This window comes from Botryllus schlosseri, chromosome 16, assembly GCF_051294905.1.
Source record: "Botryllus schlosseri isolate E-star chromosome 16, Bs_hap1, whole genome shotgun sequence".
In the NCBI taxonomy this organism is placed as follows: Eukaryota; Metazoa; Chordata; class Ascidiacea; order Stolidobranchia; family Styelidae; genus Botryllus; species Botryllus schlosseri.
In genome coordinates this window covers 18286374-18311195 of record NC_137251.1, presented here as the reverse complement: position 1 = coordinate 18311195, position 24822 = coordinate 18286374, and the positions used below count along the sequence as shown (strand labels likewise).

At 39.6% G+C, this 24822-nt stretch overlaps 2 protein-coding genes across 8 annotated transcripts in view; both read left to right on the top strand.

Annotated features, from left to right (window-relative positions):
• Positions 1–24822, top strand: part of LOC145458993 (uncharacterized) — a 190242-nt gene that overhangs the window by 6403 nt on the left and 159017 nt on the right. The gene's annotated exons all lie outside the window — the stretch shown is intronic.
• Positions 15527–23859, top strand: LOC145459023 (uncharacterized). Of its 7 annotated transcripts, XR_013921257.1 has the most exons (7): positions 15913–16560; positions 17096–17223; positions 18040–18156; positions 18755–18861; positions 20180–20296; positions 20507–20613; positions 23317–23791. XR_013921257.1 is itself a non-coding variant. In XM_080337601.1 (5 exons), the coding sequence occupies exons 2-4, from the start codon at positions 17204–17206 to the stop codon at positions 20568–20570; spliced, it is 201 nt and encodes a 66-aa protein (XP_080193727.1). In that variant the 5' UTR covers positions 15530–16560; positions 17096–17203; the 3' UTR covers positions 20571–20613; positions 23317–23859. The 7 variants fall into 7 exon arrangements, 6 of the variants coding, with proteins under 6 accessions (XP_080193723.1, XP_080193722.1, XP_080193727.1 ...); XM_080337601.1 differs by lacking the exons at positions 18040–18156; positions 18755–18861 and having other exon boundaries at positions 15530–16560; positions 23317–23859; XM_080337600.1 differs by lacking the exons at positions 18755–18861; positions 20180–20296 and having other exon boundaries at positions 15878–16560; positions 23317–23855.

Here is a 24822-nt window from a genome sequence, read left to right as displayed (position 1 = left end):
TGCTAGGCCGGAAGATTGTTATCAGCGTGAATGCGGCGTATCTGAAGACTGAAGGGGTGAAATTGCTACAATCTCCAAATCCCGATGTTGTGATTGTGTTGAACTTTGAGGAATTTGGCTGCACAATGAATTCAAACGGACAAAATCTAAACCCAGTAATTAGATATATGCTGAATCAGTAGGAGTGCATTTAATACGAGAGAATAATTGATGAGGAAAAAAAGGATTCAAGTTAGAGTGCTTCACATGAAAGAAATCGATTTTTTCATGGGGAAACATGAAATGGGACGTGTTGCACATGTTCCGGGAAATCAGGTGTATAGTATATGTGTTCCAAATAATCAATTATTTATTCGTCACACCAGTGAAAATCCGCTACGAACCAGGATGACGACGAGGGGCCGCAAGGCCTTGAGGCCTCAGTACACCTGTAATAATTAGCCTATTTACATCGGTGTTCTATGCGTGCCGCGTTATAACTATAGATAATTCAGCCATGCTAAACTGTTTCCCATACTTGAGTAGCAACAGAAATCTTTGTGAATTACAATATAGGCTAAACCAGTGGTTCTCAATCTGGGAGGCATGCCTGGGGGCGCGAAGCTCCGGTAAACTGAAATTTTTTCCGCGCTAGGCGCGATTCACCTCCATTTCATAGTTATTGCTCAGCGTATAGTCCGAATTTCATATTGGAGAATTCTCTCATCAACAGTCATAACCTCCCATGCCATCAAACTATCTGTAAGGATTGCTAACATTCTGGTTTCATTGTATGATATGACGATAAGGGGGTCACGAAATATTTCACTGTCATAAAGGGGGGGGGGGGGGGGCGTGTCTAAAAAAGTTAGAGAACCAGTGGGCTAAACTAAATCTTACTATATCAAAAATGAATGAACAGCAAATAAACTCTTCTGAAACCTGTGCTGAACGATTTCCTACACCACGGTCAGAGTTTTGTTTTAAAATCTCTGACCAGTACCGAGGCTTGCTGCAACAATTGCAAAAATGAATTTAAGTTTCCAATCAAGGCTTCATCACACTTGATCACGCATTTGTTGAGATGTTATCCCATTCTTACCTCCAATCTTGGGCAAATTTACTAGGGCCAGACATTTTCGCATCCTAATAATGTTCATCGAATGCAATAGTTTCCGAGCAAGTGAAATTGTAAATGCGAAACAAAATGTTGTAATTCGTAGTTATCAGCAGGTTCTTTCCTTCTGCATTTATTTTAATTTCGCCGACGCCTTACCAATTACATTTCATTATCCTCACTCAGCTCTGAGTAGCCTAATCGTTTGATTACATTTCATTGACTGTCCTGTAGCCTATTTGCTGTTAGTCGCTCTAACTTTTGGTTGTTAACGGTCGCTTGAAACATTTTTCTGTGTTTGTAGTTTTCAGTACTCATGATTAGGAATAGTTCGAATATGTTCGATTTTTTTTTAATTAAAGGGTATTCTACGTATCATGAATGAAGCAGGAATATTGAATAGCTTGAGATTGTTGCCAATTACGTCGCTACGGTTGTCAAAGAACACCTCTCTACCGACTGTAATGTAATTACATTACAATTACAATTACTCAATGCTAAACATATCATATTACAATTACAATTACTGTTAAACATGTAATTAATTACAATTATAATTACAATTACAATTACTATTCAGTAAAGAGGTGTTCTTTGAAAACCGTAGTGACGTAATTAGCAACAATCTGAAGCTATTCATGTTTCATTCCTGATATGTAGATTACTCTTTAATATAAAAAATAAACTCGAGTGTATTCGAACTATACCTAATCATGAGTACTACTGAAAACTACAAGCACAGAAAATTTTTTCAAGCGACTGTTAAGAACCAAAGGTTTAAGCGACTAACAGCGAGTAGGCTACAGGACAGTGAAGGAAATGTAATCAAACGATTAGGCTACTCAGAGCTGAGTCAGGATAATGACATGTAATTGTTAAGGCGTCAGCGATAAGGATGATACCGATAAGGTGAGTAAAATTAAAATAAATACAAAAGGAAAGAACCTCCTGATAATTAAGAATTACAATATTTTGGTTCGCATTTACATTTCCACTTGCTCGGAAACTGTTGGATTGCATTTGATGAACATTAGGGTGCGAAAAGTTTCTGGCCCCAGTAAATTTGGCCAAGATTGGAGGTAAGACTGGGATAACATCTCTACAAATGCGTGATCAAGTTCGATGAAGCCTTAGTTGGAAACTTGATTTTTTTTTTGCTGTTGTTGCAACAAGCCTCGGTACTGGTCAGAGATTAAAAAAACTTTGACCATGGTGTAGGAAATGGTTCAGCACAGGTTTCAGAAGAGTTTATTTGCTGTTCATCCATTTTTGAAATATTTAGATTTAGTTTAGCCCACTGGTTCTCTAACTTTTTTTAGACACGCCCCTCTTTATGACAGTCAATATTTCGTATCACCCTTATCGGTATAGAACACAATGAAACCAGAAAGCTAGCAATCCTTACACATAGTTTGATGGTATGGAAGGTTATGAATGACTGTTGATGAGAGAATTCTCCAATACGAAATTCAGACTATATACACCGAGCAATAAGCATAAAACAGAGGTGAATCGGGCCAAGCCCCAGTAAATTTGGCCAAGATTGGAGGAAAGACTGCGATAACATCTCTACAAATGCGTGATCAAGTTCGATGAAGCCTTAGTTGGAAACTTGATTTTTTTGCTGTGTAATTGCAACAAGCCTCGGTAGTGGTCAGAGATTAAAAAAAACTTTGACCATGGTGTAGGAAATGGTTCAGCACAGGTTTCAGAAGAGTTTATTTGCTGTTCATCCATTTTTGAAATATTTAGATTTAATTTAGCCCACTGGTTCTCTAACTTTTTTAGACACGCCCCTCTTTATGACAGTGAATATTTCGTACCACCCTTATCGTTATAGCACACAATGAAACCAGAAAGTTAGAAATCCTTACACATAGTTTGATGGTATGGAAGGTTATGAATGACTGTTGATGAGAGAATTTTCCAATACGAAATTCAGACTATACACCGAGCAATAAGCATAAAACAGAGGTGAATCGGGCCAAGCGCGGAAAAGATTTCAGCTCACTGGAGCGTCGCGCCCCGTTCAGATGCCCAAGGGGGCAGGCCCCCAGTTTGAGAACCCCTGGTTTAGCCTATATTGTAATTCACAAAGTTTTCTGTTGCTATACTGAAGTATGGGAAACAGTTTAGCGTGACTGAATTATCTCGTTATAACGCGGCACGCACAGAACACCGATGTAAATAGTCTTAGGTGGTGACTGTGCACCGGAGGCCTTAAGGCCTTGCGGCCCCTCGTCGTCATCCTGGTCCGTAGCGGATTTTCACTGGTGTGACAAATAAATCATTGATTGATTGATTATTTTATGTTGTGATTGTCAGGTTTCCATAAAAATGTAATTGAAATTGTAATTGAGGAAAATTTTTATCAAATTATAATTACACAAAATAGAAATGCTTCAATTACAATTACATGAAAAAAATGTAATTATTACATTCATCTCAATTACAAATTACAATTGATCCAACTCTGCTATATACTACGTAATCGAAAGTCTGATTCGAAAGCGGGTGTAGTGGCAGGCATACAGCGGGAAAAAGGACTTGAAATTGACTTTCTGCTTGCTTTCTTTGAACTATCATCATATTTTCGTAATACCGGCTCGATTAGCACGAGGCACGAAGATAGTAGTATATACCATAATTACAGAATTCTTAAGGGTTCTTAAAGTATGGGCCGCAAAGTGTGTAAATTTGGGTCGCCAATAAGGCACCAGAGTGATGTTAATATGTATACAGTATTTGTTCAATTTCTTGCAAATCAATTCGTCCGATTTCCTGTGCGTAGTTTTTTTACATATCCAAGGTCAGTGCGTTTGGTACAGTAGCCAATATGCGAGACACGCAGAAAATATGACTTGGTCATAAAAATGTGCCGACCTTTGTAATGTCATTATACCATTTGCGCGACTGCTAGTTTCTCTGGAAAATACCATCGAAGGCCGTTGGAATACATTAGTCTAGTGGTGTGCAACGAGCAAGTACGAGCCTATTAGACACATTCATTTCGAGGTCACCCATTTTGGTTCGGGACATGGGAAGACGTGAAGTTTTGGCCAGCATATACATCTGGGAAAGTGAGATGCTAAAAAGATCGGCGGCGACAAAACCTTGGTGGTCAAAAATGATCGTCGTTGTTTGACCGTAACTTTCGACATTGATATCCTCGGTCGTCGAAATGGTGGGCAATCGGCACCGAACAGTCCCGTCCTAGCAATCTGACTAAGCTATACAGTAGTAGCCAAGGGTTACCATATTTCAGCAACCCAAATTCCGGACACTCTTTAGCGCCCACTAGTGGATTTCAAATTGAGTTATGACGGCACAATAGCAAAGCTTTGCTCATAGACCAGAGGTGGTCACGGTCAGGTTCAGGACTATGTGGCTGTGTGTTGTGTAACCGGGACCGGAAGTACATGTTTTCAGCCCCCTCGCGCCCAAATAAACAATGATTTTGAGCCTACACTATAGGACAATCGATGCAACTTCTAGGCCTGGAGGGGGGGGGGGGGGTGCTTGCTATATGAACCTGGTTTCTATATGCATCTGGTTGTTAAATTATTTGAATAAATTTTGTCAATAATATTGGTCGTTCCATATATTACTATATAGATAAGTCTACTACTCTCCGCCGTCATGATCAGAGTTAGCGGTAGTGAAAATGTTCCGTCGCCCAGATAAAAATTTTACGAGCTGATTACTAAAAGAAGTCAGCACCTTCGCCCAGACTTACTCACGGGCTATTTTGGAAGCTGATTACGTTCAACATATTCGCAAACCCCAGAATAAAGGCAAAAGACCCCCCCCCCGTTTGGAACCACTATCTTTGAATAAAGCATTCGAACGGCCTAAACCATCTCTAGGAATATACCGTTCTCCTATAATTGCGATTACAATTAGGCTTATTCCAGTAAATGAAGGTCGTTTTTATTTATATTTTATGGCAGTTTTTGCGAGGTTGATAGTCTCCATATAAAAATCAATAAATGTGATAGTAAATCGCGCGCAGCGCGAAGAAAAACATCATACATCAGCATATATATTCCCCCCAAAATATTGTTTTATGCTGATTTACGAAAAAAAATTATGAGCCTACGTCAAAATTCCGGACTTTTGGCCTATTTTAGAAATTCCTCCCGGACGCTAGTTTGAACAGTGAAATTCCGGACATGTCCGGGAAAGTCCGGACGTATGGCAACCCTATAGTAGCCTAGAAATGCGACCCGCAGACGAACATTTTGACCGACAAGATAGCGCAATGGTGAAGCGTCCTGCTTCTTGATCGGTTGGTCGCAAGTTCGACCCCCGGCCGGTAACCTGGTTAGTAACACTGATGTCCTTGACTTCCCCGCTTGGTGCTCATGCATTAGGGCAGGGGTCTCCAACACGCGGCCCGCGGGCCGCATGCGGCCCGCGAGGTCCTATTTTGCGGCCCGCGACCTGATTTGAAAAAAATTCAGAAAAACGCTTAGTAAATCATGTTGAAACGCTAAAATTGATTTCAGTTGAAACATAATGTTGTTGTTTTTCAAAGTGAGCCATTCTATGTGCCCACTATCACTATTACTCACTAGTTGATACGGCTTCGGCATGGTAATATCATTCCATGGATGAAGAATTTGCTGGTACGAATGGGCATATTGCCTTGACGTGCAATGGCCCACCACTGCCAAGACCGAGACGCCTGCAAAACGACTTCGGGCGCTCCAAAAGACCATGCTTTACGAGGAGATAGTTGTCTAGCAAGTAGGCCTACCGTGTATAGCTAACCCCAATATTGATTCTTCAATCCATGGGTGGCCAATCTGCAGCAGTAGAAGGAAAATTATGCGGCTGTCGACACTTGTAATAACAACCCTAAGTTTTCACAGATACCCCCTGCATCAGCTGTATCTGGGAATCTGATCACATTGGCCGAGAAAGGATAAATATTTTATAGTAATATGTGAAACTATACTAATATTTATTGACGAAATTCACTCATGAACATGAAAAATTTTTCGCGCTTGGCGCGACTACAGATTGGTTCTCTGTGGCTCTTTACAACATAACTACTAACGATTTGGCGCGCATAGTAAGCCGATATGTGCATATAGATTAGTTCGGAGTGTACCGGCAATGGACATGGACATGATAACGTGGGTATTTGGCCCCAGCTAGTTTATCACGACTAACCACCGGTATGCGGCCGCAGGCTACATGAGTACGCGAAATGCGGCCGTGAATTACAAAAATGTTGGCCACCCCTGTTTTAGCGGCTAAAGAGTGTTGTCATTGTCAGGTATCGTGTACAGCTCATAGTTCAAAATATAATGACATTCATGATCATGATACTTTTTGTTGTATTTGTGTTTGTTCAATAAAATATTAGTTCTTTTGTGGTGACTATAACCGTCGCCTATGTTAGAAAGCACAGCGTTGTAATAACGTAGAGTTATCAGACGTGGTTGTTGAACTGCGTTGCCTACTTTTATATCGATATTGATGTCATGCGGCCCGCGGCCTCCAGGAATTTGGGAAAGTGGCCCGCGACCTATTTTGAGTTGGCGACCCCTGCATTAGGCCTAGTGGGGTGGCATGGAGTGGTGGTGAAAGACTTAGAAATTCGCACAAGGCTATATCTGCACCTTCCTTGTCCAGCGGCAAATGCACATCATGCACTCAGGGTATGCATATGCACAGATCGTGCGTATCAGTATCGGTATCAGCTTATTAATATTTTCATCATTTCAAAACACCACAAAACTGCGATACAATGAAAAGTTAGAAGGTGTCGAAACGACTTGGAGTAGTCTTCGAAATCAGAGACCCCCTTGGCCTATAGGCGTAGTAGAGAAGAGGCATGCACATTGCACACTGAATGAAAAGTAAAGCAGAGAATATAAACGGCAAGCGACAAAATGAGGTGACATGTGGCGGGAGGCCAGATCGATATGTAAGGTCGTGGTCCGGTAATCCGGAAGGCCTACTGGTATTCATTTGAAAGAAATTGCTTGTATATAGACTTGAATGAGGACATGTCTGACGACTGTCGGGCAGCCTACGAGATGCTGTTCCACAATTGGGTTCCGGCATACTTAATAGAGCAATGCTTTTTCTTGTATTCCGTCCTGGTATTTGTTCTTCGTTGACTTGACGCGCGTGTGCCGTACTTGTACGCTTTTTACTCCGAGGTGAAGTAGTCGTTGAAATTTCAGTCGCCGATCGTCCTCGATCGGGGGATAATCCGAGAATTATCAGCGAAAAACTCAAATAACTCCGCTTCTACTAGTTGGAATTGACTCAAATTTGTTTTGCATGGCCTTGGAAGACAGCTCAACAATTTCATGGGGTTGACAGAAAAATTTGAAAATTAAAAAAATATATTTTCTAATTAATTGAAAATTTTAATTGGATCCGCGGAGTCGTATGCTTGTTAGAATTGAACAAAATTGGTATGCAGCGTTTTTTAGGGCAACCTGACAATTTAATCAGTGAATGGCTGAAATCCGAGAAAAAAACTTATTGTTGAACAGCCCTAATGCACACTGAATGAAAAGTAAAGAAGATAGTATGAAAAAATGCAAGCGACAAGAAATAGAGTGGCATGTCATGGAAGGCAAGATCGATAGGTCAGGTCGTGGTCCGGTAATCTTGAGGATTGCTGCCAGCAAGCATTTTTGACTTGCGGAAAATACGCTGTATTTTCAATAGGAGTGCTGGATGGTTCTTATAAAGACCTGGCCAGTGGCCACGCAAGCACCAGAAGATCTTGTACAAAACCCCACATTTATTTGGCCGAAAGGGTTTAAGTGAAACTATAGTTGAAATCAAAACGACAGAAAAGTTGTGTCTTTTCAATGAGACATTTGGTGGCCAAAACTCGTGGCCTATCTGTTGCATATCGGAACAAAATGTTGCTACATATCTTCAATTTCTCTTTGTAAAGCAATTTTCTGTAGGATTATGCGGATGAAATTTTGTTGACAAATAAAGCGAGGATTGTGCACAAAATGTTGACAAGCAATGAGGTCAAAGTATAGGTGTTTGGGTGTTTGATTGATATCTCCATTACTTCATCTACTTCGGTCCTTTATTGTTTCATTGCATCGCAATTTTATTGTATTGTGAATGGATGAATTCCTTATAGAAACGATTATGATACCTCAAAACCCCGAGGGTATAAACACTCGGCGTGAATGCATTGACAAATACTATTACTAACTAACTTTTTCACGATGACACTGCGTTTAGTTGCCTACCCCGCAACGAATTGGTGTTTCAGTAACATTACACATGCTGGGATTCTCATCCACACATTCTATATTATATATTCCATATTATATTAAATTACTTTGAATCTCTAAACATAAGCAATAAACATGTATTATTGTATAGTCCTACATATTTAATCATTTAACATGTATGTGTATACGTATATGTATTTTATACTGTATAAAGGTGTCTTGTAGGCTACCTAGGCCTAACGCAGGGAAGTTAATTAAGTAGTATCACTAAGCATCGTAAACGTAATTGAGTGACAATCGAGAAGTTCCTCGTATACTATTTTAAACGATGTCTTGCTTGGAATATTCCATTATGTATATATTCGGCAGCCAACACATAGTCAACCAACTCCGTATCGAATTTGATCATCTATTGCAATTTCCCAAATGGAGTCGATCATTGTTTCATTTTAGCAAAAATGCGGACAAAAGCATCTCACAACTGCTGATGAATGCAACTTCCTCATATGGCTGCATCGTCTGCAGTTGCGCCGTGACTTTCTATTGATTGAATTTTAAAGGAAGTTTCACTCATTTGATTTTAGGAAGCGTCGATTTCATCGACGTACGATGCTGGATATGTTGCTTATTCACTGTTTCTTCGTGCTGGCGGTGATGTGAACAGTAGGTACGTTTAGAGAATAGCACTCAGGATACTTTTAATTAGACATATGAAGTTAGATTTTCTATTGATTACTGCGGCGTCTTTACGGTGGTTTCCCCAAACGAAGCAGGTACTAAAATCATGATCCTTACAGTCGTCATTCACCTAAATAACTCACGTACAGGTATTTATAGTTCTTTTTATTTGTGTCGAGAAGAGAGTAGTAGATCGTAGGGATGGTGTGAACCTCTGAAAGGTTCAGGTTCGTGTGAACGCGAACCTTTTTGAAACGTTCTGTCTGAACGAGAACATGAACAATTGAACATGGTGACGTCATATTGCTTATTTCAACCTTACATTTCAGAGAAGTCATAACCATAAGTGTTCTATATTAATGTACAATGTACATTGTAGGCCTACACGATACCTAGCGACGACTCTGGCTACATAATGTCAGAATGCTGAAGTAGGCCTACACATTGACGTTTCAACTGGGGTAATCAAATGATATAATAATTCCATAAAAATCAATATCTCGCGTCACGTTGCCACCAATTTCGACGAGGACGTGCAAGGGAATATCAGCTTATGCCTTAACGGTCTAGGCCAGGCCGGACAATGCATTCGGCGTCTGAGTATTGCTGATATTGAGCAGAGTACAAAACAGGTTTCTGTACTTGCTACTGATATTACCCCATTGACAAGTTATACAGCAGTAGTTTTTATGAAACAATAAACATATCAAATCAAGATTGACTCCGTACGGCCGCTAGTTTTTTTACATTAGACAACGATATCAATTCCATTGATTGATTGAATATGCATCATTCGCTGACTACCTACATGTATAGTGCATTTCGCTCTTGATGATGTGTGATTGCGGGTCAAGCTCACAGCAGAGAGTCGCTATCGATATTCATGGACGGAAAGCTGGATATTTCGAGCAAACGTTTGTAACACAGCAAGCAAAATTTTCGAGATCGTCAAGGTGCATGCTAGTTTAGTGTTGATTTTTTTATGCTGCCAGCGCCATGCATAGTGTGGCCCGCAGCTGAAATGCTATAAATTACAACCAAAGATGTTGTAATGAAGTGAAAATTGTAGTATATGAAAAAGTTTCATTGTGCAGAACCTACCAAGGTTCGTTTGTGAACGTGAACCTCTAAATTTCTGAGGTTCACCTGGGGAATGGTGTGAACGTAAAGTTCACGTTCGCGTTCAATTGTCAAGAAATAGTCTGGCAAGAGGTTCTAGAATAAGCCGATGTAATTTCCAAAGCACAAAACTGTGCCAGTGATTCACCCGATCACCGGTTCACGCCAAAAACTCTAATAGAAACACACTGGTCCACCTTAGAACACAATCGTCGAACCGCCGACGATTTCGAGGGTTCCAGCCACTCGATATCGTATTTACGTCGTCGACTACATTGGGTGCAAAGCGTCTGAAGGCTCATACTACATTCTTTCTGGAAGTATTTAAATAATTTTGGCATGATTATGCAATGTTTGAAAAAACACATTTTTTAAAAAGGCATTTGTTTAAAACATTGTTTAAAACAAAAGTTTTAAAAACAAAGAGTTTTCAAACACTGTTTGTTTTAAATGCAACCCTAACTGCTGCAGACCCGGAGAGGGCTATACGGAGATCACATTTATTCAGTGACGTGCGGTGAGGTTCATGGCTGGTGAGGCACGCCCCCCAAAAAATACATACACAACACGCACGCAAGCACGTAAAGCACCTGATAAAGAGACCTAAAATGTGAATAACAACAGCAGCGGGTATAGAGTGCATTTTCTTTGCACACTGATAGCCGTTGCAATTCCACATTCTATGATACATGTAGGACTGGTCCTATTGTGCTAAATGGGCAAGTTCAGACAAATAATAATTACTATCTCTTCAAGTAGGCCTTCCAGTATAAATTATTCGAAGAACATCAAAAAAACGTCCTCAGTTAAATTTTTTTCAGTGAAAAAACACTAGATTTGCCGAATTTCGAAGGAAAATGCACTAGGTCAAGTCAAAATACACTAGATCCAGTGTTTAGGACAGGGCTTTGGAGCCGGAGCCGGAGCCCGGAGCCGGAGCCCCGGAGCCGTGCATTTTGACCGGAGCTGGAGCCGGAGCCGGAGCTCTATATAAAATTCAGCCGGAGCCGGAGCCGGAGCTGGAGCCAGTCATTTGAGCGGTAGCTCCGGCTCCGACGTATTTCATAAGATGCTATTATATATGCAATAACCATATCTGCCGAGTTCACCGAATTCAACAGCAAACCTTCGCCAAATCAAGAATCTTTTCCTCTTTGGCGCTAACCATGTCCATTTCATAGTAGAGCAGTCGTATGTTCAATGTTCAATTTTCATACATGAGAGCCGAACCTCGGTATGCGACATATGCCTGTCAATATTGTGGGTATTCGGCATACCCGCAATTTCATCGCAGCACAACCTTGTTGGCCAATTGTATACGGTTCGAAAATAATGATCACTATGTATTACGCGAAAAGGGAGAGATTACAAAAACGTGATTTCGTTGCACATTTCGATATGACGAGCACGAGCTGAGAAATTCCATCTCATCGTTGCTATTATATGAATCGGATAAGCAAATACTCGTTTTTTCGTGATAGTCCTTTAGTCGGGCCGCGAAAGTGGACAGTGTTATTGCGAGTATACAATTATGCATGCTAATTGCAATTCATTACTGCGCATCATTGTTATTCACTCCAGTAAGGATTTTCGAGCTTAAATAGAGGATGACAATGACAGAAGAGTAGGCCAAAACCCCATGGTATTCTATGTTGGAGACAAACTACTGACTTGATACGCGATTTCCAATTTGTAATCATCTGTTTCGTAAACTTGTAAATGTACAAACAGTGTTTATTTCGATTATTCGATTCATTTCAACGGGAAAATATTATTCCGATAACCTTGATCGACACCGGATGGACTGGTAACGAGTGCACCAATATCGAACGTCAAACCATAGGCCATTTGGTACAAATCGAATTTCTATTTATCACGTCGTTATATCCGCCCATTTTGCCCCTACTACAGTTACAGTTCAATAATAATCGCACATTTGAAGATTGAATTGAGCTGTATGGCCTAATGGCAATGAGTACAGTGCCAGTGTTAAAACGTCGCATCAGAATTTTAATGCTGTGACACGGAGTAAAGTGCTTTTTTAGTTTATTGTAATAGACGACGATTTACTAAAAATGTGACTGGACCCTGGATCTGCCAATGCGTCGAAACTGATATCTTAGTCCAGTCATCAACATCCCAAGTGCCGCGGCCAGACTAATCATATTTTTGGTTGGCCTAGCGAGTTCACAATCTGAGCAATTCAATTTCGATAATATAACATAATTTCGATAATATAATGGGAAATTAGCTCGCGGACTACTCAAAGCCTTCTCGCGGGCCACATATGGCCTGCAGGCCGCGGGTTGCTCACCCCTGATATAGACAGACACCTTCGATAGTTTTCAGAGCCGGAGCCGGAGCTGGAGCCGGAGCAGCGGTAATAATGCTGCTCCGGAGCTGGAGCCGGAGCTGATGTATGATAGAAGAAAGCTCCGGAGCCGGAGCTGGAGCAATGCAAATTTACGGCTGCTCCGAAGCCCTGGTTTAGGAGTGGCACCACTGACCACAAACAACAACGCAGGCTTTGTAGGTATATGGCTATGGCTATCACATACCACAATAAGGGATTAAAGGGATTGCAGTCGAACACAGCACAAAGGACACGAACAACGACAATGAAGCCTATGCAAGTAGCTATCACATACCACAACTTAACGTAGCTATGGATGCAAAATACATAACAGCTACATAAGTATAAGGGAATGTATTAGCTTCGCATTACGCATTGGCCGTCGCTTCTTATATAATTTCTACAAGACTGTTGGATTCCGAAATCGATAGCGCGTTTCAAAATGTTTCGATTGTCCAATTGTTAGCGAATAGTGCATGAAGCAGATTCGTTTGTGCCTCACCTATCCATTGTTTCTCTACGATGGCATTGTCTGTAATAAAGGCGAAGGTCACCTTCCTTGGCGATTTTTGGGGGTTCTGGTGCCCTGACACTGTTAATATTTAGATTTCCGGAATCAGTGTGGCCATAGCGTTTCATTGATACCAGTTATTAAGAATTCCGAGCTAGTTATGATTAATTGCATTGTTGCAGATGAGACACGATGCGCCCGTGCCTCACCTGTGCCTCACCTCTCTTTTCGCGGTGTATTTTTGATAATAATGATGTAAATTGATGATGTTGGATGAAAAAGATGTTCAAATTTAGTTATTTATGAACGTGGATGAGTAACACCAATATAATCATCGACTCATGGAGGGGTTTCACAATTTCCACTTACTCATCCAGACGACAGGTGAGGCACTGCCTCACCTGCCTCATTGGACCGCACGTCACTGCATCTATTGATATCTATACACGTATACCTTATTCTGGTACCTCTTCCAGCACTAAGGCCAAGCATTCAGATGTTTGAATAATATATCCACTACATCATCTACCTCGGTCCTTTTTTGCGTCATTGTATCGCAATTCTATTGTATTTCGAATGGGTGAATTCCTCATAAAATTTATTCTGATGCCTGAAAAACTCGAGTGCTCAGCGTGTATTGCGTCAATGTACTGGCGAATAGTTATAGTCTAACTTTTTCACGACGGCACTGTGTGTAATATAGCCTACTCCGTAACGAATTGGTATTTCAGTATTATTACACATGCTGGGATTCTCACCCATACGATCATATCTCCTCTGTGTCAATTAACCACCTTCCAAATATACTTTAAATCTCAAAACATTAACAAGTATATACGTAGGCCTAATTCTGTGAATTTTTAAAAGTATAATCATTGGCCTAACTAAGGCTATGGTATATTTACTAAACATCTAATAGCAATACAATTGTAATTCCAATATAGATTGTATAGTTGTACATCAGGTAGTTACTCGTATACTAAAACAAATCACGTTAAAAATTCCATACGACGCCCGCTTGGGATATTCCAACATGTTGCATAGCGAATCAGTAGACATAATCTATTGCAGTTTCCGAAATAAAGTCGACCATTCTTTCAAGTGCTATATTCGCAAAAATGCGGAAAAAGCCATCTCACAACTGCTGATGAATGCAACTTCCTCATATGGTTGCATCGTCTACAGTTGCGCCCGGGCCATTCTTGGTCGAATTTTAAAAGGAAATTTCATTCATTTCATATTAGGCAGCGTCGATTTCACCGACGTACTAGGAGGGATATGTTGCTTATACGCTGTTTCCTCGTGTTGGCGGTGATGTCAACAATAGGTAAGTTCAGATTCTAGCATTTAGGATACCTTCAATTTGATATGAAATTAGATCTCCTATACTAATCACTGCGGTGCGCGGCCTTGAGGTAGTCTCCCAATAACAAAGCAGGTACCCAAACCACTCTCCTTACAATCGTCACTAACGTAAACAGGTTTTTTGTTTTTTTGGTGATAGTAGATAGATTATACTAATTTGTGAAGAATCGAACAGATCTCTTGGACTGTGTTTCTCGACCGGCGGGCCACAGAGCTATTTAAAAACTTATGACGCTGATAACAAGTTTGGTTTATCTCGTTCAGCAACCATATCTTCATATTGCTAATTCCATTGTACTTCAAGCTTTCAACTTTTCGGCTTATCATCAGCCAACGTCAATTGACGCGATGACGAAGTGAAGTCGAAATATTGACAGTATTCTATCCATGTGACGCAAACCTTGTGCATATGCTTGTTACTAACATATGATGAACGAAGCTTACCAGCAACGAGATGAAAATCTATCATTGTTGTAGTAACGTGACTGACGGTCTGTCTAATATACGAGAGTAGTTAGTATAATCGGTCGCGACCTGCAATGGGGTTCTTATGGGCGGGGTGGCATGGTGCCGAGAAACCGGGAGGTGGCATGGTGACCCTTATGTCTTATGGCGGGGGTGGCATGCACTGTAAACGAAAATGGTGTGTTTTCGCAATTCACACCCTAACGTAGGGTGTGTTTTGGGTCATCACACCTATTGGGTACTAAATTTGTCATTTACACCTAAGCTATTGGTGGAAATGAGCCGAACACACCCCTACACACATATACCATGAGATATACACCCCAAGCATTGGCATTTGGGGTGAATTGTTAAAGATTACACCTTTTGTCAGACAAATATGAAGTTTGGGATTCAATCCGCGCTAGCCGCTTCCACAAAACTTGACTGTTGAAGTTTTAAGTCTGTGTCGGTCAGAAGCCTGGTTAAGCAGGCAGGGGTGCGGCAAGTCTGCATTCTTGTTAAAAATTCAGTCGAATCACTGTACTGATCATTGTATGGGCACTTGAGAACTTCTCTGCTGTGTCTAACTGTAGGTCGTGTAGGACATATTCTCTTTGGGGTTGAATTATCCACCGAAAATGCGTGTTTTCGCCCACTTTATTGTTGTCCATGTCTTTAAGGCTTCTTGGGTAGGCTTCGGCAATGTTCGATTGTTCAGTTTTTATGGATTTAACCCGGTTCGATCAAATAAATTCGCCTACGCATATAGTTTCAGCTTCAGTGACAAATAAGCATTCGTTGTATAACATTCGTGTGCTACATTGACATGAATGAATAATAGCTAAGTCCGCAATATCATATTGTAATTCACATTTATCGTGCACTGCGGTACTCGTACTTTGGCTGAAATTTCACCCTGTCTACTATAGTGTGACCGATGTATCTCAAGTGTGTGGCAAAAATACGACACACTATGAAGTTGTCACGATACTGGTTTATAATTTCTTTCATGTCACGTCAAATGCACAATTGTACATTGTACGTAGCCTATATGTACAAAATATGTCGGGCCTATTCCGCACAGCATTAGTGTATAACCACAATATAGTGCAGGTTAAGGGTATTTAGAGCTGGGAATACTAGAAGGAGTTAAATTTCAGCCACAAACTTATAAGAGCAGTACGCAATATGGGCGTAGCAAGAATTCAAATTAGAATGGAACACCAGGTTACGTCACGGAACAATCATTGAATTGGGCGAAAGAGGGACTAAATTGGGCAAAGTTTCCTGGTTATTTTCATATCTATATTGATGTGTTATTCACTATTTGGTGGCTTTATGAATTGCACACTAAGCCTAACCGACAATTCGCATACAGCTTTCGGATCGTATCAATGGTTCGATCTATGAAGATAAATCTAGTACTGCAAGACTTTTTGAAGCTTATTATGATGCAATCTGCAGCTTCACAGCTATCAAATCCATATTTCCGATAAATCAATTATAGTATACATACAAATATTCCGGAGATCCTTAACTTCAATATAGTTATTACATCAGTGAGTCAATTGTCACATCATAATGGAATATGCAAACCGTCGTCACCAGAACAGCTGCTGCTATGTTTGGCTACAGCTATGTAAAATGTTTCGTTATGTGCCGTATTTCCGCGCTTAAGAGACCAGACTGGCTATCGACTGACCGTATTAGTCGTCGTGAATCTGTGAAGAAAGCCTCTTTCGAGATTGAAAATATCTGGATGGTGAGTTACATTTCGTATCTGTACTATTGTAGTAAAGAACATTTGTTCCGTTGCGTTTCCAGTACAGATCCGATTCCTGTTACTCAGTGTCGCAGCTGTACTGAACAGAATTATATGTAGCAAGTTGGAATTTTAAACGTACCGGTAGTGACGATACATTGAATTCACATAAATTGTTGTATCACCAGTACCGATACCAATCTCCAAGACACAGTAGCTCAATGTCTCTAATGGAGATACTGTTGACAGGTCCAGCATTAGCTATGATTATAAACTACGGTAATTTGGGTTTGAGCGACATCGTTTGTAAGTGCATTGAAAAAAAAATCGACTCGATTGTCGTTATATTGATTACCAAAGCACATCACGACCTGTTTAAGTGTAAAGGGTAGCCTACCACTGACTATGCAGCCACTGACTATGGTGAGCTATGTTTATAGGCCTATCACCCTGTCATTATCACTGAGCTATATACACATTATATATTATGTTATGTTATGGTAGGAAGGTAAACATATTATCTATTCTACTTCAGACTTGCATGGGCAAAGATCGCAAATTTGGGGCTCTTGAAGAATGAAATTATTGATTTCTCCTCATGAGAAAACAAGTGTAACATACAAACAGCAAAGGGCTGAAGCATATGAAGCAATGGTATCTGAGGTGAGCAATGGACATTAGATGAAAGCTTTCGATACCCGTAAATTGGGGCCAGTAAATGTTAATGATATTATGACATGGGTGAAAATATGACGATGCTATATTGCTATCACTATGAATATGAGAGACTTGACTAGGAACAGGCTTACCTCATTGAACATATTTTGCAGTGGCCAACTCAGACTATCTGTTAAGAGTATGTGACCCATCAACCAGACTACTTCTTTTGAAACTACTTCTCTGAGTTCTGTTCATATATTTGTTTTAATTTGAAGCAGCTTGACATGGATTTGACATAACCACTTCTATATGCTTGTCATTGAGTAGAAATTGACATCTATTGCTTGAGTAGCAATGCGCACTACTGCGGTCAACTCGGTGTGCAAAAATCCACGGATTAGCTGGGTCTTCAATGTTTTGACCAATATGAAGAGGCAAACATAGCCTTGCCAAAGTTTATCAAACTATCCTTTCGATCAATATAAACAAATCATAATATATGCACTTCTTGACTCATGATATGACATACACACGATCTGTGCATATGCACAAATCTGCTTTTTGTTAGATTCAAGGACTGATTGCTATTAGTAGCAGACTCTTACTCTGTGAATGTGAAATCAAATATGTTGTTGGTGAGTAATATACTATGCGTAGGATAGTTACAAAATTGTACTTTAACTCGCTTATTTACAAGCATAAAGCAAGTCAAGGCTACAACATCAGTAAACATTTCGGATGTCGTGGGCCTTTCGAATCCAATCCAAATTGTCTACTAAACGTTTACCGTATGCCTCATGGTTATTTTTTCAATTTTAGGATGCTGCTATACAAGCTAATATCATGGAATTTCAACCAAATCGACGTCACATTTAACGGTAGAAGCGTATGCTGCGAAACAGTAAAGGATCGTTATCAAACAGCTTATATTCCAAGGTAATCATTATCATTCAGCTAATTTGCAAATTTCCATGTATAGGCTAAGGCAGTGGTTCCCAACGTGGGCGATATCGCCCCCCAGGGGGCGATTTGGCAGTCTAGGGGAGCGAAAATGACGAAGGGGGCGACAGGGGGGCGAAAATGGACAAAGGGGGCGACGGGGGGCGAAAATAGGAAGGGGCGATAGGGGGGCGATGACGCGTCAAAACGGCTGACCTTTTTTTTTAGTCAACCCACGGAAATTTAGTTACAAAAGTGTGTCAAATTAGACATCGAGCCGAAAATTTGACCTTTTTTTTTTAGTCAACCCGCCGGTGATACAGTTTGTATGCCCAATTTTCGGTACACAAAATTTTGGGGGCGAAGATCGGTGTTGATCTTGAAAAGGGGGCGATGGGTCGAAAAAGGTTGGGAACCACTGGGCTAAGGCAAGTCAAGGTTTCCTAATCAGACCTGTGTCTGCGGTCGCTTTGAATCCATTCTGAAAGTCAATATTGCCCAACTAGAAAACGTTTCGTGTTTTGGATTAATACCAAGTAGTCAAATTTAAATCAAGTCCATGCATCTCTTTCTCTGATTATTTTTTAAATTTTAGGATGCTGCTTAAAGACTGCATGCTCCAAGAGCAAGATTATATCACTGGAACTAACCGAGTTTAGGAGTATGCTGCGACAACTGAAAGACTCGTTATCAAGCCAGCAGGTATGACAACTTTGTTAACGACACCTGATGTCAACTTTCGTAGTCGCATATATGAAGTAAACCAAAGCAGAGATGGTCAAAGTTACTAGCGTTGCTACTCAAGTCTATGTAGAAATACCCCGTCAATTTATACTCGATTACAAGTAGATGCAACAGTTCCCAATACAAGTCAAAACTACGTCAAGTGGAAATAGAATACGAAATGTCGGAAAAATAGTCAAGTATGGTAAGTAGTTTTTCGGAAGTTTGTACTTTGAAAATTGCAATATGAATCTTCGCGACTAATATAAAATTACTAATGGCATATGACACTACTATCAGGAACAATCTTCAAAAATATATTCAGTTATTCCTGGTACAGGTGGTGTTGCTAGACTTGGACAACTAGATATTCTAGTTGTCTAATTATACTAATTGAAGCTATTCTAATTTGTGAAATGTTTCTATGCTCTAATTCTAATTCTAATCGAATTTATGAAATCTTTCTATGGTCTACGGTAATTTTAATTCTAATCTAATGTCTGGGTTTCCTGAAAAGGCTACAGGAGAACTGTAGAATGCGAAACGAGCCAAGCTTGCGGTGCAGTAGGGGTGTTCAAAAATGACTTTTTATTCTCAAATTCTACTCGCTACTTGATAAAATTGTTAGGTTACCTTATTGAAGCTTGCACACTAAATTTTGTTTGATTCCAACCAGCAGCCGCATTGCTACTGGAGAAGAAAGTTTTTTTAATTTATTATATTAAAATGAGTCAAAATTTTCTGTTCACCCATGAAATTGTTGTCTATAAACGATGCCCACCAAATTTGCCACAATTCAAACCAGCTGGAGCGGAGTTACTGATGTCGAAAAATTTGGATTTGAATAAAATAGTATTTACGGTGGGGACAACAGTAATAACTGATTAAAGAATCGGTCACCGTAAAAATACTATTATATTAAAATCCAATATTTTTCAACGGCAATAACTCCGCTTCCACTAGTTGGAATTGAGCCAAATCGGTTGAGCAATGTTTCTATAGAAAACCTAACAATTTAATGGGGTGAACAGAAAATTTCAAATCTTCTTTTATTCATTTTCATATAATAAATAAAAAACTTTCTTCTCCTGTAGCAATGCGGCTACTGGTTGGAATCGAACCAAATTTGGTGTGCAGGCTTAAATTAGGTAACCTTACAATTTTATCAAGTAGCCAGTACGATTTGAGAAAAAAATCCATTTTTGAAGACCCCCAGCGCACATATCAGATGAGTTTAGAATCCAATCCAAATTGCCAACTAAACGTTTATACCTCATGGTTATTATTTCAATTTTAGGATGCTACTATACAAGATCATGTCAGGGCATTTCAACCAAGTCGACGTCGCATTGAACCATAAAACCGTATGCTGCGAAACAGTGATGGATCGTTATCAAACAGCACAAATTGCAAGGTAATCATTATCATCCAGCTAATTTGCTAATTTCCATGCATAAGGCAAGTCAAGGTTTTCTAATCAGACCTGTATCTGCGGTCGCTTTGAATCCATTCTGAAAGTCAATATTGCCCAACTAGAAAACGTTTCGTGTTTTGCATTAATACCAAGTAGTCAAATTTATATCAAGTCCATGCATCTCTTTCTCTGATTTTCTTCTAATTTTAGGATGCTGCTTAAAGACTGCATGCTGCAAGAGCAAGATTATATCATAGGAACTAACCGAGTTTAGAAGTTTGCTACGAAAACTGAAAGACTCGTTATCAAGCCAGCAGGTATGACAACTTTGGTAATGACTAGGGCAATTTTTTTTTACCTAAAACATGGAAGATTTTGACCTAAAAAATCTAAATTTTGACCTTTTTTCACTTAAAAAACTGAAATTTGACCAAATTTTGACCTCACGTATGCAAATTAGGTGTTTTCGCATATATTGTTAAAATTGTACTACTTATCTTCATTTCTGGTTGGAACTGTCTGTCCTTACAAAGTAGATTGGCCTGAAAAAACGTTTTTGGCTCAAAAACTGACAGATTTTTACATGAAAAACTAGTATTTTAACGAAATCTGGCCCTATGAAGAATTCCAGTAGTTACATTACGTATTCTGGTGGAAATAATTAAAATTTGTTGTAGTACAACGAAAGATCCTTTCCTACATTCTCGGGTAGAAAGTGTCTGTCCTTACTACGTAGCTTGCCAAGAACGGAGAAAGAACGTTCAACAGCAGCATTTGTTGGCTGACAACACTCAAGTTGTGTGCACACTGCTGGTGACAAACCGTGTTGCTTCATTCTGACAATGTTGTCTATATCACAATTTTTAAGCTTGCGCTTCTTGATATAAGAACCATGCAAGGTCCAAGCATTCTTGCTTCAGCTAGGATATTGTGGTACGTTGACCATAAAACCATGTCCATATTTGTTTCATTTGACCCTTTATGATTCACAATGAGCAGACGATGGTCCGTTTACAACGGTAGGCCTATAAAGTAGGCTACAAGCTGTAAAATATCAAATGATAAGTTCACCGACAGCGCAAAATCTACGATACAAACGAAATGCAGAGGTCAAAAAATGTTTGACTTTGTAAACAATTTTGACAAATTTTGTAAACAATTTTGACAAATTTTCACCTAACGCTTGAATTTTGACCTAATTTTGACTTTTTTTGACATGTCAAAAAAAAAAATGCCCTAGTAATGACACCTGATGTCAACTTTCGTAGTCGCATCTATGAGGTAAACCGAAGCAGAGATGGTCAAAGTTACCAGCGTTGCTACTCAAGTCGATGTAAACATACCAACTTCAATTTATACTCGATTACAAGTAGATGCAACAGTTCCCAATACAAGTCAAAACTACGCCAAGTGGAAGTAGAATACGAAATGTTGGAAAAATAGTCAAGTATGGTACGCAGATTTTCAGAGGATTCTACCTTGAAAATTGCGACATGAATCTTCGCGACTAATATAAAATTACTAATGGCATGTGACACTACTAACAGAAAGAATCTTCAAAAATGTATTCAGTTATTTCTGATATAGGCGGTGTTGCTAGTATTCTAGTTGTCTAATTATCCTAATTGAAGCTATTCTAATTTGTGAAATGTTTCTATGCTCTAATTCCAATTCTAATCGAATGTATTAAATCTTTCTATGATCTAATTTTAAGTCTAATCTAATGTCTGGTTTTCCTGGAAATGCTACAGGAGAACTGTATAGTGCGAAACAAGCCAAGCTTGCTGTACAGTAGGGGTGTTAAAAATGAATCTTTATTCTCAAATTCTTCTGGCTACTTGGTAAAATTGTTGGATTACGGAATTGAAGCCTAAACACCAAATTTGGTTCAATTCCAACCAGTAGCCGCTTTGCTACAGGAGAAGAAAGTTATTTTATTTATTATTTGAAAATTAGTAAAAAAATTCAAAATTTTCTGTTCACCAATGAAATTGTAAGGTTGTCTATAGAAACGATGCCCACCAAATTTGCCTCAAATCAAACCAGCCGAAGCGGAGTTATTGATTTCGAAAAATTTGGATTTGAATAAAATAGTATTTACGGTGGGCACAACAGTCATAAATGATTCAAGAATCGTTCACCGTAAATACTATTTTATTCAAATCCAAAATTTTGTGACGGCAATAACTCGGCTTCCACTGGTTGGAATTGAGCCAAATCGGTTGAGCATTGTTGCTATAGACAACCTAACAATTTAATGGGGTGAACAGAAAATTTTAAATCTTTTTCGTTCATTTTCATCTAATAAATAAAAAACTTTCTTCTCCTGTAGCAATGCGGCTACTGGTTGGAATCAAACCAAATTTAGTGTGCAGGCTTCAATTAGGTAACCTAACAATTTTATCAAGTAGCCAGTAGATTTGAAAGAAAAAGTCATTTTTTAACACCCCTACTGTACAGTGTGCAGACATTTGCTATTCTCATGCTCATAAGATGAACTGTGATTTGATGATAACGGAGTTTGATTCAACTTTTGGCGATTTCAGTAATTCTAATTCTAATCTAATTTGAAAAAAACTGTTAGGTAGAATTATAATTTTAATCTAATTTCCAACTGTGTAGCTCAAATTTTAATTCTACTCTAATTCGAAAAAAAAACTTGTAGTTGTAATATAATTCCAATCCAATTTGGAAAAAGGGAACGTTTTCTAGTTGTCCAAGTCTGCCTGTTACATGCGGTTTGCATGAAAACCATCCATCAATTTCCATCTTGTCGATGCCTAATTGCCCACACATACAGTGATCGTGTGTGAACATGTTTCCTATAGCGGTAAGTTCACCCTATCGGACCACAGTCTGTGCTGCAATTCCTTAGCAAGTGTAACATCTGAGTTTTTGTAAGTACTTTGTGAAAATATATATACTTTGTAATGGCTTCTATTTTTATGGTCTTTCATTAAGTTATGCATGTTAGCATATGTGCCTGTTATTTGGGTTGTGAATATGCATTTTGATTTCAGGATGATGCCACAAGTTCTTGCTGAAGATAGTGACTCAGCCTTCGCCGTACAAGAGTGTTTTTCGGAAACCTGGAGGAGGCGACTTCCCAATACTACATGGGCGATGTTCTTCGAGCAGTATTTTCAGTTGAATTTTTTCTCCGTCGCTGGGATCTCTGTTTTTGTTATTTCACGAAATATGTTTCCATTTTATGTTATTATGGTTCAATTGATATAGAATATATGCAATCAAGAAAGTTTATTTGCAATAGCGTGCCATTTGGAAGAAGATGCAGGATTTCAAGTGGGGTGTATATATTGAAATTCCGCCCCAATCAATTCTAATGGCTAGGGTGAGATATCCGATATACACCGCAAGGAATGGGGTGGATTCTGTTCATTAACACCGGCAGGGTTACGTAAGTTCTGTTTTCGTGTACCACCTTTTGGGGTGTGTATAACCACTCTTTTCGCTAAGAGTGTGGTGCCATTGTGTCTTATGGCTGCGGTGGCATGGTTACCTTTTCGGGTATAGGCTGCGGCGGCATGGTGACGTGAAAACTCGTGGTGGCATAGTTACCTTTTCGGGTATAGGCTGCGGCGGCACGGTGCCGTGAAAACTCGTGGTGGCATGGTTACCTTTCAGGTATAGGCTGTCGATGATTTGACTAACGTTGTGGGTATAGGCTTGCGGTGGCGTGGTGTTGAATATGTATCAGGTATGGTAAATAGTCACGTGATTGGTCCTTAGTTAACGTATATATCCCAAATTATTATATATGACCGATTCGAGTTGATCCCAACGTTTACGGTGAGTGCGACTTTAATATATCGTTATTCTTATGGCCGCGGCGGTGATTCGTACTTTCGGGTATAGACTGCGACGGTGTGTCGTAATTTCAGTAAAAAGGTGTGAAATAGTTGGTTAAATCTAGGAATCAGCCGCATGGTAATGTTTTGGTAATTAGTTTGCCACAGAGCCGGCGTAGACGGCGATTCGAATACCAACAATATCCGCGTTCACAAACTAACACTCCAAAAAAGGTGTGAAATATTTGTAAAATCCGACGAGCGCTCACAAGATAACACGTCAGACATAGCCATCTCTCGTGGTTTGATGTTACAAAGGTAGGAATTACGCACAAGTAATATTTTGGTAATTAGTTTGCCACAGAGCCGGCGTAGACGGTGATTCGAATATCAACAATAGCCGCGTTCACAAACTAACACTTCAAAAACGTGTGAAATAGGTTACAAATCCCACGATCGCTCACAAGATAACACCAAAGACATAACCATTTCTCGCGTCTTGTCATTACATGCAGCCCAATCGCTACAGTGTAATACGTCGATGGTTGTTACTATCAAGTAATAAGTAATGAATAACAGTACCAGCGCAGACCGTGATTCGAAAACCAACAATTTGACACTTGCACGCGATCGCTATATGTTTTGACACTTCGGAACAGTCGTTGACTTTGCGTGATACAAATCATGAGAATATTCAATCAGTGTGTCAATTTGTCA